At 35.0% G+C, this 13,725-nt stretch overlaps 1 protein-coding gene across 4 annotated transcripts in view; it reads right to left on the bottom strand.

Annotated features, from left to right (window-relative positions):
• Positions 1 to 13,725, bottom strand: part of NCKAP1 (NCK associated protein 1) — a 62,518-nt gene that overhangs the window by 25,200 nt on the left and 23,593 nt on the right. For all 4 annotated transcript variants that reach the window (XM_069781943.1, XM_069781944.1, XM_069781945.1 and 1 more), the window contains 15 exons: positions 13,669 to 13,725; positions 12,542 to 12,684; positions 12,366 to 12,456; positions 10,056 to 10,193; positions 9,277 to 9,325; positions 8,632 to 8,788; positions 7,978 to 8,034; positions 7,350 to 7,446; positions 7,006 to 7,112; positions 5,729 to 5,861; positions 4,142 to 4,223; positions 3,634 to 3,692; positions 2,693 to 2,838; positions 2,079 to 2,211; positions 256 to 375 (listed from right to left, as the gene is read on the bottom strand). In XM_069781943.1, the coding sequence (XP_069638044.1) occupies positions 256 to 375; positions 2,079 to 2,211; positions 2,693 to 2,838; positions 3,634 to 3,692; positions 4,142 to 4,223; positions 5,729 to 5,861; positions 7,006 to 7,112; positions 7,350 to 7,446; positions 7,978 to 8,034; positions 8,632 to 8,788; positions 9,277 to 9,325; positions 10,056 to 10,193; positions 12,366 to 12,456; positions 12,542 to 12,684; positions 13,669 to 13,725 (1,569 nt within the window). The remainder of the gene's footprint in view (positions 1 to 255; positions 376 to 2,078; positions 2,212 to 2,692; positions 2,839 to 3,633; positions 3,693 to 4,141; positions 4,224 to 5,728; positions 5,862 to 7,005; positions 7,113 to 7,349; positions 7,447 to 7,977; positions 8,035 to 8,631; positions 8,789 to 9,276; positions 9,326 to 10,055; positions 10,194 to 12,365; positions 12,457 to 12,541; positions 12,685 to 13,668) is intronic.

Here is a 13,725-nt window from a genome sequence, read left to right as displayed (position 1 = left end):
TTAGCAGCCATGAGATACAAAATAAGCTTATGGTGCAGGTGGACACTTCGTCACACAAGTAACACATTCTTCCTTTGACTATTAACTACACAATTCTACTATGAAAAAGTCTTTCTCAAATCACTGTCCATTTTATAAACACAAAACTTCCCCAACAGAAAAAAAAAGTTAACAGGAAATAGAACCATAAAAATTCAGAAAGTTGAACAGAGAAGAATCTCACAGGAGAATTAAAATAGACACAACCACACTCACCTGATCACTTAGAGTACATTGTTCTGTACAAATGTCTGTGATGAGATTTCGAGCTTGCTTAGCCATTTCATCCAAGAACATGTTACACAAGGAAAGACTACGATCTCCAATATGATGTCGCTGTTAAAGAAGAAAAAAAGGAAGTCTGATTTTCAGTTTCCTGTTAGTCCTACAATTTTTATACAAGACACGCTGTACTGCAGATAGCAGTTCACTAAATTATGTAACTAGAATATGAGAAATAATAAATCAATTAGTCCTCAACAATATGAGTGCCAGGATATTTTTTTTTTTCCGAAGCAACTTGAACCATGAAATTTTCAAAGTCACCAACATGGCGTATTATCATTAAAAATATTTTGCTTACTATATTTTGCAAAACATTTTCTGTAAAAGGAGGCAAAATAGATTTTAAAAAGTAGGTTTTCATGTTTAATCTTTAACGTGTACAATACTCAAGGTTTCTGTGAATCTCTTCATTAATATGTACCAGTACTAAAACTAGGAGAAAAAGAGCATGTAACTCAAGCTTAGAGAAAGCACAGTGTCCTTCCTACCACTGAAAAAGTCAGTAATGAAGCCCTGCTCCATTAATTTCTGGATTCAGTTCCTTTGTCACTGGATCTGCACAAGCATAGCCTCTGTCTCACTGAAATCCTTCTTTCACCACTATTTACTTTCTAACAGCCATGCTACCACACACTGTACACAGTACAGCGAAGATTATTTTTCCAAAATGGTAACAGTTACCAAGTCATACAATTCAGATATTGAATTCAAAGTTCTGCTGGCTGTAGCAAAATGTGCTTGCTGCAGCTGAATTCACAGTAACTAGTGTACAGTGGACTTTGGCTACTGATTCCTTACTGTTACTATAATTGCTCTGAAAGACATCTCTTGTGCTGAAGGAAAGCTTTCCTGGAAACTTTTTAGTGGTTGTCTAGTATAAATCGAGTTTGCAGCTGTTTAAAGCAAAGTATACAGGGAAAATAATGACACAGACATATACTGAGATGAAGTTTAGCAGAAGATGATTTAGTGTTTAAATAAGAAAAACCCATATCATGCATATCACAATAGATCTTATTAATCTAATTGTTTCAGATGAGCACTGTTAAGAATAAAAACACACTTTCATGAGTACTACACAAAACTGGCCAAGTTAACCCCCAGAGTAATTCCAAAGTCAATGGACATACAGGAAATGTACTAAAGGATCTATTTCATTACAACAAAAATAGGAAGAATTTCCTCAGAATCAAAGGGTCCATTTCTTTAAGCAACACTCCGCATTTTTTCATTTCTAATTCTAACCAAAGAGGGCTTGCATTACCCGGTTCTTACCGAAACAAATGCTTGCATTATACTGTGTATCACTTAGGATTTTTTTTTTTTAATCTTACTGAAGAAAAACTATTTATAACAAGCCATACAGAACTCCCAACTTAGTATTTCCTTTTCCTAACTACGAGTTTATAAACTATTTGAAAGAAAAACTGTTGCTTCTAAGTTTTAATAGGCGTATGGGATTTATTAGCATCTAAGCCTGAATGACCCCAGAAAAGTCATCTAAACTTTGTAGCTTAGTTTAATCACTCTTTAAAGCAAAGATAATAATGCTTACTCACTTCAGAAAAGGATTTTGAGATCTATGGGTGAAGAATCACATAAGAAAGTATTACTTGCTTTACATCCCTTTTTACTGCTCTCCTCCCTCAAATCTTATATTGCTATAACAAACACCTTCTTGCAGTGTTCAGCTCTCGTCCTCTCTACTTTAAATGAGAGATGAAAATAACTAAGACAATATATTTAAAAATTACCTCTTCTGGGCATAGTTCATGGGTACAGCTCATAAAATGAGTACAAAGCAGTGGGAATGCAATTGAGTATCTTGATTGAGAGGGAAGCTCCAAACACTGCTGAAACATCTTCTCAAAAGCACGACTATAAAAACTGATCAGAAATAGACATTTAAATGGCATACATAATTTTGCTGCAAATAAAATCTACTTCACACAAATCAAACATGCTATTAGTGTCAGATTTGAAGTTATAATTTATACCAAAACTGCATCATGCTTTCAAAGAAGTTTGTTTTCTGCATTGACTTACGCATTTTATTTGCACGTCTCTATTATTATTAAATTTTTATTCTGATGTTTGCCACGTGGTTACTGCAAAAACTTGCACCTTCTGCAAAAAAGTATTAAGAATCTACAAATGACCCCAGATCAATTACGTGACTGCTTCAAGAATCTCTCTGACAGATCTTCAGAAATACCTTTATCAAACTAACTCTAATGGAAACGAGAAATTCTAGTTGATTCTCCCACTGGCCTATCTTCCTACAAAGTTTGCTATTTAAAAACTACACTTGCAAGGACAAACCAAACACTAAATAATAAAAGGTTCTACAGTCAGGTTAGTAACATACCAAAATATAGAAAGATCTGAGGTTTCAACCAACATCTCCACCAAAGAATCTACCATTTTTGTATGGAAAATGATTGTGTTCATCATTTTTCCTAGTTCTCTATGGTCTGCAAGACTAAGCGAGGCTTTAGAAACACTGGTGTAGGCCTGGAAAGACACAGGAAAAAATTTGTTATATCTACAGCTGATTTTTTTGCAAATTCCATTGCTACTGCCCAATACAAATGTTAAATATTGATTATGCTATGCATAGGACACCTGTGTACTTAAAGACCATAGACAGACTATCTTATCTTTCCCCTGTAGCTTAAGAAAAGCAAACTGCCTTTCAATTAAGTCTCCAAATGTCATTTGAATATAACATCAATTCACAGATGAACTGTAGAACAAATGTACTGACAAAACACAAACATGCACTTGTGAGACCCTACTTTAACAATCACGTTTTGGAAAGAAAGAAAAAGACTGTGTATTCTGAAAATATAAAAATAACATGTCTATCTAGTCTTGAGATAATTGATTTACAGTCTAAACAGTACTCCCCCCTTTATTAAGTGAATTGAAGATACTGTAATTGCAATGCACAGGAATGATCTCCCTGAACATTATTTTCTCACTGAACAGTCTCTACCTTCCCTTGGCTGGGCAGGCTGAATCAGACTCCATACAGCGTACAGCTGCCAACAAACTGCTCATCCTCAACACATTCTATTTCTGACCAGTTATAAACACCCCAAAGAATGATTTGCAAAAAGTATGCAATGCAGACACCATTACATCAAAATGTAGCAAGTTATCTGCTTAAGTATTTGTCTGATTTTAAAAGAGTAGGTTATTCTTAGATAGCCTGTCATCCACTTGCAGTGTGAGAGTAATCTAGAAGAGCAGTAATTTATTAAACATTTGGGTTTTAAGTTAGGAAAGCGTCACACAAAGTCTTACCTGCAATCTAAACCAATCTAATCTCATTCCCCTGAAGTCAAATACATCTCCATCTTCAACTGCATCAGGGAAAAATACAGAACATAAAACCTTCAGGAAAACAACTACAAATTCAGATATACTGTAACAGACTTTCTAAAAAACCCCAAAGTACTCAAAAAATTCCATGGGTACTGAAACTCATGCTTTTACATAAGAATTTCAATCCAGCACAGCCACGCTAATAGGAATTAAAATATATAGAAGAAAACATATGTAACATGCTTTCTAAATTAAAAGGTAGGATTACTTCCCAATAGCATACTTTGAAGGCTCTATCTGTATAGACCTGCCCCGGCAAAGGGACACACAACAAGAAGCAGATACCGTAATGAAAGAGAAACAAGGCAACAAATTCAGTTTATGCAAGTTATCTGCTTCTACTGATGACATGAAACAAAAAGTGATGAAGGCTTTCCAGAGGAATCCGCCATTCCGTTACCATTTTTCCAAGTTCATTCAAACTTACCTTGTTTCACGCTTAGTGAAGTCATTGTGTTTACAAAAGACGACATGATGATTGATTCATCCTCTGGGCACACTGAAAGATTCTAAAATAAATGTTGTTGCTATTACTATTATTTTAAACTTGGTTTATGAAGCAATGTCAATACCCATACCCAATTTATCAGCTACACTCTGAAATGTGCAAAAATTTACACAAGGTAACTTATAGTGCTATTTAACAGCTTTCACTTTTTAATTCTGTGGTTGACAACAAATACCTAGAAAAGCGTGCTTCAAACCAACATCTGCTCAAAACTGGAAAATCTGTCAGCAAACGTGCCCATGCATTTTCAGGCTATAGTCATTTACAAAATGGACACCAAACATTTTTCTGACCTCTACAGGCACCTGATCTGTCTGCAAAGAAAATTTAGCCGTGGCAGGATACAATGGAGCCCACACCAGCATCACTTCGCTTCCCACAAAAGCTTTTTTTTTTTACTAACATTGACTTCAATGATTGATACCACCTGAAAGATGGGCTATCAAGTTTTCAAATTTTACAAAATGCAACAGTTCATGAAAAAGCAGTTTCAACAACTAAGACCATATTTCTATTAAAGAATACAATACAGAAGTTTCTCATAAGGCCAGCTATGAATGACATTTTAACCTAAAGGCTGAAAAAATCCAAATTATCACTCAATCATGTGTCTAGTCTGGTGCTTGATACCTGTTATGAATTAATTACAACTAAAATTCAAGTATTTTTTTCCTCAATATTTCAGCACAGTGGATGACACTCAATTTCCTCAATATTTTTTTCCTCATTTCAGTTTGATCCTAAGGATTATCCTATCTAAACACGGAACACATGTGCCACTTGTACAGCATTTAGAAGTCATCCACTAAATCCACGAAATAATTTCCCAGGAATTGACGACAAATGTCTAAATTATTTAATTTTGTCACTCCAAAAAAAAAGTCATGTAAGTATATAGAGTTATAAGCAAAAAAGCCCCAAATACAGTTATTTTGGTATTGAAAGTAAACCCAAGGATTCAGTTACACCTAATAATTTAAACAGTGATATAGAACTGGTATTTAAACTGTTTAAATAGTTCACTTAAATAAACAGCAGAGTACTTAGGTTCCATCTACTGGTAACTGATGTAATGCTTGAAGTGTGAAATTAATTTTTGAACACGGCAAAAAAGTTTATAGTACAAACTTGTCAAGGTTGAGTAGCCGACCTACTCACAAAATTTGGGCTCCATCTAGTGGTCACGAGGGAATAAAACCAAAACAGTTCATAAAGCCTATCATTTCTTTGTCAGGCTAAATAAGAAAAAGTTTCTACAACGCTCCTTCAGTGGTAGTACCTGTTTCATTGTCTCTAAACATTACATTGCTTAATAACATTTAAGTGTTCGTATAGCAATCAAAAGTAATTTCTAAATCCCAGAAATAAACAGTAAATTAATTTGCCTTATTCCATAATGTTCATCAAAATCCACAAACTAGGATGCGTTTCACAAAGTCATTTTGGACAAAAAGCCCTTTTTAAAGTTTGCAGTTGAGAACCCAAAACCATATGGTCCTGCCATACCTGAACAAGCTCATTTAAGACCACTGCATCAAAGCCAGAGAGATACTGTACATAGTATCTCTGCATCACTGGTCCGTATTTTCGCACATGTGCTCTGAGCTCCTCCATGTAGAATATTAACTCAGCTATGTGTCTAGGCAAGAAGAGAAGGAAAAGCTTACAAATATGAAACACCCAAAATAGTAAAACCAATTTCTATCAGTGGAATGCTTCTCAAGGGGATTTCCTCCTATACCTTGCTTTCAGAACTATTATTAATAGGTAATTTCTGTATGAAAATGTTCACATTGTAAAATGAGTTTACAGAGGTTATTTTCTCTGCAAGGTAAAATCCACTCAACAGCAGATAAGTTAGCATGATACCATCACAGTAATCCTCAGAAGTTTGTATAACTATTCACTTACTTTTTGAATAAGAAGCCCTTGTATGATGCTCAATTTGAAAAAAATGTTTTTCTCAAAAAGTGGTTGAATCTGAAAAATTCAACTGTAATAACAGCTTTTGTATATATTTTTTAAACCATGAGGATAGTTAAAAACTTGCACCGTTGTTTCAGAGAGGCTCTGGGATCTCCATCCCTCCCTCGCACCTAAATCCAGTGAAGAAAACCCAAGGTTTTCCTACTCCAGCTCTAGCAATGGCCTTGTGATTGTCACTTGTTTAAACTCCTGCAGCCAATTCACAGGCTTTCAGTTCAATCTTCTCTTCAATAATCTTGAGAACAATTCAGTGACAACTACTGGCCTTCTGCCTGTCCACACTGATAAGATCTCGTAATCCCATTTCTCATTTGTACCTTCTATTTATGATGATACTAATGCTGTATTACATAAATAAATCTTACCTGATTTAAAAGGCAGCTTTGCTACAATACATGAGACATTCTACATATCAACAAATCAAGCTTTTTGACAGTTTCCTCCCCCCCACCACTGACTTCCTCAATGCAAATCAGTAACACTGAAGACACATGATAAAGCTTTATTTTTGCTTATTCAAAGGGGAAAAAAAAAGCCTAAAACTTGTATAAAATATTTTTATTTTATAAGTAAGTCTTCTGCAGAAAATGAATTTTCACTGATGTGCTCCAGTTTCTAATACAATACTTGTAGTCTTCTGTTTTGATTGGAAGCTTAATATTCCCAGGTAAAGATTTTCTGAACAGTCCCAATTCTTCCATATAGCCATCCTTTTCTGAGATTCCCTTGCCTTCAAATGCATTTTGTCTGCGAAATTCTCCTAAATATTTAAGGTATCACACTAAAAAATAACATACTTATCTATGAAATCATCTGCGCTCTTCTTTGGCATATTATCTGCATGACGAAGAAGCCAAATAATTTCATCACGAGCAAAGGATAATGCCATAAACACAAAAAGTGCCTGAAAAAGAAAAATTGTTCACAAGCTTATAGATCTATATAACAGTTGGGCATATTGTGCACACTAAGAAGCAACTATAGTCTCTAAAACCAAAGAATTTTAAAACCTAAGTAGGTTTTCTCTCAGAGTAAAGTGTGGGTCTCCGTTCCTTACCTCCCAACCAAACTAACCATTACAGTATCACCGAGAAAAACACTGTAAGATTGCACAAACACAAAACTTAAGAACCATAGTTACCTTGGGACCCAACAGGCCTGGCTGATCAGACAGGACAGTAGCCAGTTCTTTGAGTGCAGAACGTAAAAACTTGCGTCTCTCTCTATGCATTGAACCACTGCATCAAAAGAACAAACCGATGTGTCATCCACTGTGCTAACCACAGAAAATTTGATTTTTCCGAACATTTAAGCCCAAACACAGGCCACTCGTATCATACCAACTTCAAAAGTTCAGTATTTTGAAGGATGTGGTTCAATTAAAACTGGCATCCACATCACCAACACCTTATATTCCTACGTATAGTCGAATTTAAAACCCAAGTTCTCTGCCCCTGCTCTGTGATGTGCATTTGACTCCACTAAAACATATCTATTTAATTTGCATTCACATTAAATAATTAGACAAAAAGAAACTGGAGAATAAACTAAATGCTTCCATTCTGATAATTTGAAAAATAATCTAAAACTTGGAAAGTTAAATTGCTAATGGCATTAAGCAAATCCAGATTTAAAAGAACAATCAGTACATGATCTCATCTGAAAATGCACAACTAATTCAGCATTCAACAAATCCTGTGTATACATTCTTCATAACTTTAAGAAAACCAGCACTAAAATCTATCAGGAAAATTTTATAAGACACTTACGCATGTGAAACAGCAGCTTCTTTGCACTCTCTGATGTCATTAATACGCTTGTTGTAGCTGCAAGTAAAAAACAATCCAATATAGTAATATGTATCAGTAGCACAATTTAGCCGGAGCTGAGTGGGACCTGAGAGAAGCTGCAATGCCATTAGCAAGCAGGACACAGCAAAAACCTCACACAAGACTTATTTCCCTGATCAAAGCTAAATACCAAAAATACTCTCTACTGAAGTGCTCTTGGTGTTCGCTGGTAGAGGTCTCAACTTTGTTTCTGAGTTTTCAGATGATATACTGCACAAACAGTGGCAGACAGATGCAATTTTTCAAGCAAACTCTACATTAATGGCGTAATTTCTCTTCACTAGATTAAGATTTGTGGGTTAGATCATTAATTTTAACTTTTGCCATTTTAGAGACGGATTCACCAGACTTTTTCAGAACTGAGATTAAAAAAAGGCACGATGGTTAAGAAATTAGGCTCCTGAAAGTTATGCATTAAAGAAACAGTCAAGATACTAAGCAAAAATGTTTGTGTACTGACTACCCTTAAGCAGAACTTATATGAAGTAGAAGTAACATTTCAAAACAATTCTTCAAGAAATGACACATTTTTAACAGAGGTTCTGAAAGGAGAAAGAGAGAACAAAAACTTACCCTCTTATGTTTACAAACAAGTCTTCTGCAGCTTTGTGAATATGGAATACTTCATCTCGAAACAAAGCCAAGCAAGAGCTGCTTTGAAGTGCAAGCTTCCAAAGGTTCAAAGCCGTAGCATCACTATTTAGGATTCCATGGCACAAAATAAACCCAACTTCAGAAGTTCACATTGATGTACATCACAAACCAGATGCACAAAGACAGTAAGAGAACAGTGAGATTATTATGCATTTTCTCTTAAATAGTTCAAATAGTTCATTAATAAACTGTTTAATGGGTAACATCATTTTATATATAAAAGTACCCTACACTGTTCTAGTGGAGGTATTTTTGTAATATTTTTGTAACATGAATTACTTAGTGCTGATACTACTCAGCTATTTTCATCAGAATTACTAAAGCTCTCACTTTTAGTCAGTCTGGAATAAATTGATGACAAACTCCATTCCAGCAGCATGTGCTGAATTCTAACTGCACTGCATATATAAGTAGGATGCATACAAATGAGATTTAATCAAATTCTGTAGAATCTATTTTGAATACAACAGCTTTTGTACAGTACAGAAAAGCAAGCAGTCTTTTAAAGGTTAACTGATTTTTTTTTCAATACAACCATGAGCTGTTTCAGAATATTTTACTCACAAATGATCCATTTTTCCATTGCATCCAGAGAGAGGTATTCACATGGCATCTGTTGAAAAAACAATAATTTGTAGCAAAATAATTATATAAAAGAAAATATATTTCATGAGAAGTACTTTTTAGAAAAAAGGGACAAATAAAGCCTTCAATGCTGATGAATCATGGAAGACTGCTGCTGATTACTAACAGGGCACTGTTTCATCCCTTTAGAAACTGAGGGTTCAAACATTAAATGAGCTTTCATACCCTCCAATACCTTGAATAAAACAGTGAACAAATTTTGACAAACGTTTAGTTTCAACAAAAATTGTATTTAAGAATATTTAAGAACAAAAGGCTTTTGATGTATACTAATCACAACCCGACAGCTGTTAACGCTTGATTTTTTTCAGAAATATGACTATCCATATCACAGCTGAGGCAGCAAATGTGAACAGTAAAAATTTTAAGGGAAGTACCAGTTCTGAGTTTCAGTCTGTTGGCCCACAAACATCTGAGTACACAGGATTCTTTCCTTCTACACTGTAGAAGTTAACATTGCTTCCCTTCATCTTTTGATTATCAAATACTGGAAATGAAGGCATGAACTAACTCAACAGAAGCTTTAATTAATGTGACAAAACTTTTCCCCCATACTGAAGCATTCAGCTCTCCCAACCAGCCTATTTAACTTCTCTGATTAAAAGCCACGTAAAGGTAATAAAACAGAAAATTAAACACATTATTTTACAGAAAACCTTGCTTAACTTTATCATATAAGGCAAATTAAAAGGCCATACTGTGTCAGACTGTGCAGGATTTAGCATTGTACTGGGGGCACTGATGAGGCTCAGTAGTTGTGCGTTTCTCCACTGGTCAGCTGACAGATTTCTTCGAGGATAGACCATCTGGAGTGAAATCAGAGCATCTGAAAGGGACTAAAATGGAGACCAATGATTAGTTTGAAGATGTCCTCAAGGCTCAGTCTTGGATAAACGTTCAAGTTCTTTAACTCATTTTGTGAGCTGTTTATTGACATTGCAATACTCGAAGCACAAGAGACACTAAGTACTATTATATCAGTAGTGCTGCTTTCTCAGCGTTATTACTAACAATAATCAAAACGTTTTACAGAACTAGTTCTGAGATTAAAATTGAGGTTAAAACCCATTGCATCTAGTTCATTTCACATATAAAAGACTACTCCAGGCTAAGGGAAGGATGAAGAGAAACAGAAGGGTTTGATTTTTTTTTTTTTTCAATTAGAGTTATAAACCACTGAGTTGATAATTAAGAGGACATAAAAAAAATCAATAGGGACAACAAGTCTGCCATGTACAACTAAAAGTTGTTCATTATTTATTCATGCATCCCAATTATTGTGTTATTCCCTTCTCTGCCACTTCGTTTAGTACATCCTTTCGTTTTGCTAGCAAATTATAATTATTTTGAGCAGATACTGTCTACAGGAGCATCTTCATAGTAGATTAAGCTTATCTAAGTAAGTGTGGTCCTACACCTTTTGCCTGTCTTGCATCAATACTGGTGCTTGTATGAGTCCTCAGGGAGCCAGGTCTAGGCATTATGCCAGCAGAGAAGGTCACTCAGGCAAAATAAAAAAGTCATCTGCTGAAGCTAATTTAAAGGACTAAACAACTGTCAGGTTTACTGCAAAGTAGTGAGATGATGAAAAGACAACTTAGGTGTGCAGTTCCATGAGAATGCAACCTAAGTATGTGTTTCTATAGCACGGTGCCTGAAGGGATCTCTGACCCCAATTTATACCTCTAGCACAGAATAAGCAGAAGCGCAAAAATTGGGCTGAAACATGGCTTTACAACACATTTCAAGGGAAAGGATTGGTCCACTACTAAATACAAAAGAACAAAGATAATACTGAAAAGTTAAGCATCTTTGCTTAAATGTGCACAAGAAAATATTAATTGCAAATGAGATCCTTAGCTAAGTAAGCCTTAACAAGACAGGAATCATGCAGAGGAAAGTATAACAAAAATAGGATTACAGATTATTGAGACAAATGAGAAGTGTTCAAAACTATTTCACTTCAGAGCACTTACACGAGTAGATGGAAAACTCTCTGAACTTCTAGTGACCATCTTAAAAAGTTTAAGGAAATTTAAAAAAAATCTCAAGAGGACTAGAGAAGGAAAACACAACCAGTACCTAGTCTTCAAAAACAGAGGAAAAAAAAAACCCCAAATCTTAAAAACTTTAGGAAATAATTTAGTATTTAACGTAAACTCCTGCCAAAGATTCCAGAATAAGTTGTTAGGCAATCAATTTGCAAGCACCTAGAAAATAACACCTTCATAAATAACAGTTGGTCAGTACTGATCAAACAAATCTAGTTTCCTTTGACAGAGCCGCAAGCCTAGTGGACAAATGGGAAGTGATAAACAGGACATACATTGACTTTGGCAAGGCTTCTGTCATTTTTCCAAGATATTGTCATATGAAAATACAGCCTAGATAAATCATCCCAGAACTGCAGCACAACCAGCTGTGTAAGAGTGCAAGCTTAAAAACATTTGTCCAGAAAAGGCTAAAGTAATTGGGTTCATTTAACTTGGTGAAGTCAACTGAGCAGGGTACACAATGTCAACTTCTGAGTATAGGAGCTATTATTAAAGAGGCAGTGGTGATCTCCAGGATGCCCCAGTTTAAGGACAAAAAACCCCTTTGGTAAACCCTCAGGTTACAAAATAGAAAAATACATTCATCCAGGATGGTAAACCAGCAAAAAACTGGTTTCATAGAAACATTAAGAATCTCCTTAATTTCAAGCTAAAAACCAAAACAGAACACAAATGTAGTTATTCTCATATAATCCACAACAATTTTTAATCAATTTCTAATCTGTGGTGAATAAATTGGAACCTTACCAATGGGTCTTAGCATTCCTGTATTTTTATAGGTTCTGTTATTTAATAGGGTATCAATCCCCAGCCCCAGACATCCATTATAAATAAAATCTCCTGCAAAATTTCTACCTAACGGCCTTTGACAAAACAAACTCTTGCATATTTACTTTTTTATCTCTCCTTCTCTCAGTTAAGGTTAGTGTGTGCCTATGAAAAGTAGTTACATACTTTACTGTGAGGTACAAATTCCTCCATCATTTTCTTTAAAGGATTTTCATAATCCACAATCATCTGGCCAAGGCGTGGATATTCTCTGTCACTAAAAGCAACAACAAACAATTCACTCAGGTGTAGCTGTTATTATTATTATTATTATACACATTTCTTATACAACAGATTTTTACCTTGCTCCATGTGTCATTTCATGGGCATAGTTATACAATCCAATGATAGCCTTCCTTTCTTCAATTCGAGACAGCAATATCATTAGAGTTGTGTAGGTTATAATCAAATCTAGGTAGTTCTTTGTTAAATCAAAGTTTACAGTCTAGAGATAAAAAACAGTAAATTGTCATTCTAAAACTTTTAGAAACAAGCATAAAACTTTTTCCTTACCTTTCTACCAATTTTCAGCATTTTTTAAATACAACGGACTACCTTGAACAAAGTTTTTGTTCTAGTTGCATACAGACTTTGTATAATCTTAATTTATTCACTCAAATCCCCAGAACTGTTTGCATTCATGGAAGCAAGCATGCAAATAAATCTTTCCAGGCTTAAGTGTCACAGGTTAGCTAACAGATAAGAGAACTTTTCTTGGCTGTTACTAAGCAGTCAGTAAGCACTTTGCCTATGAATTATATTTCACTAAGACTGTAATGTAAAAAGCTAGCACATATCCCACTGGCCTGGTAACATCATTCCATAGGACATATACCTGCTCCTCTTTCATATTATGAACCTAAGTCAGCCAAATTCAGAATAATGACTAAAACTCGCAAGGTGACATTATGAACATTAAGAAAGCAAGCTGAAACCAAGAGGAAAAGATGTGTGAAGTTTTATTTTGGGCTTTTTTGGTGTTTAGTTGGTGTGAGGTTTGGGGGTTTAGCTGTGTTATTTTTTTAAATGTAACACTTTTAGCTGCTTCTGTACTTGCTTTAGACAACCAGAAGCGACTTCCTGTCTCGTGAACCTCACATGGCTTAAGCATACAGGTGACAATAAACCCTAAGATTTAGTTTGCAGATGCAATAAAGCAAAAATTACAGAAAGATTTATATGTCTAGTAACAGACAATGCTGTTACTACTGTCCATAAGTAGCCTGTTTAAAATGGTCTACCTTCTGATTTTAAGCAATTATAAAAGTTAGAGATATGAAGATCACAGTGGTTTTATTTCTCTTGCATTTATAACTAGAGATGTCATGTTTCTCGGGCTAACATAAACAAGTCCTTCTAATTCTTCACACAGGACTCTGATTAGAAACATTTTTAAGTGGCATTTGAAAGTTTAAACCCAGAAACTTACAATATCAAAGAAGACTTGGCAAACATCAATAGTGTTCAGCAGCTCACAAACATGGTC

This window comes from Haliaeetus albicilla, chromosome 4 (genome assembly GCF_947461875.1).
Source record: "Haliaeetus albicilla chromosome 4, bHalAlb1.1, whole genome shotgun sequence".
NCBI classification, from domain to species: Eukaryota; Metazoa; Chordata; class Aves; order Accipitriformes; family Accipitridae; genus Haliaeetus; species Haliaeetus albicilla.
The sequence above is the reverse complement of the archived record's forward strand: the minus strand, read 5'-3'. Positions and strand labels throughout refer to the sequence as shown.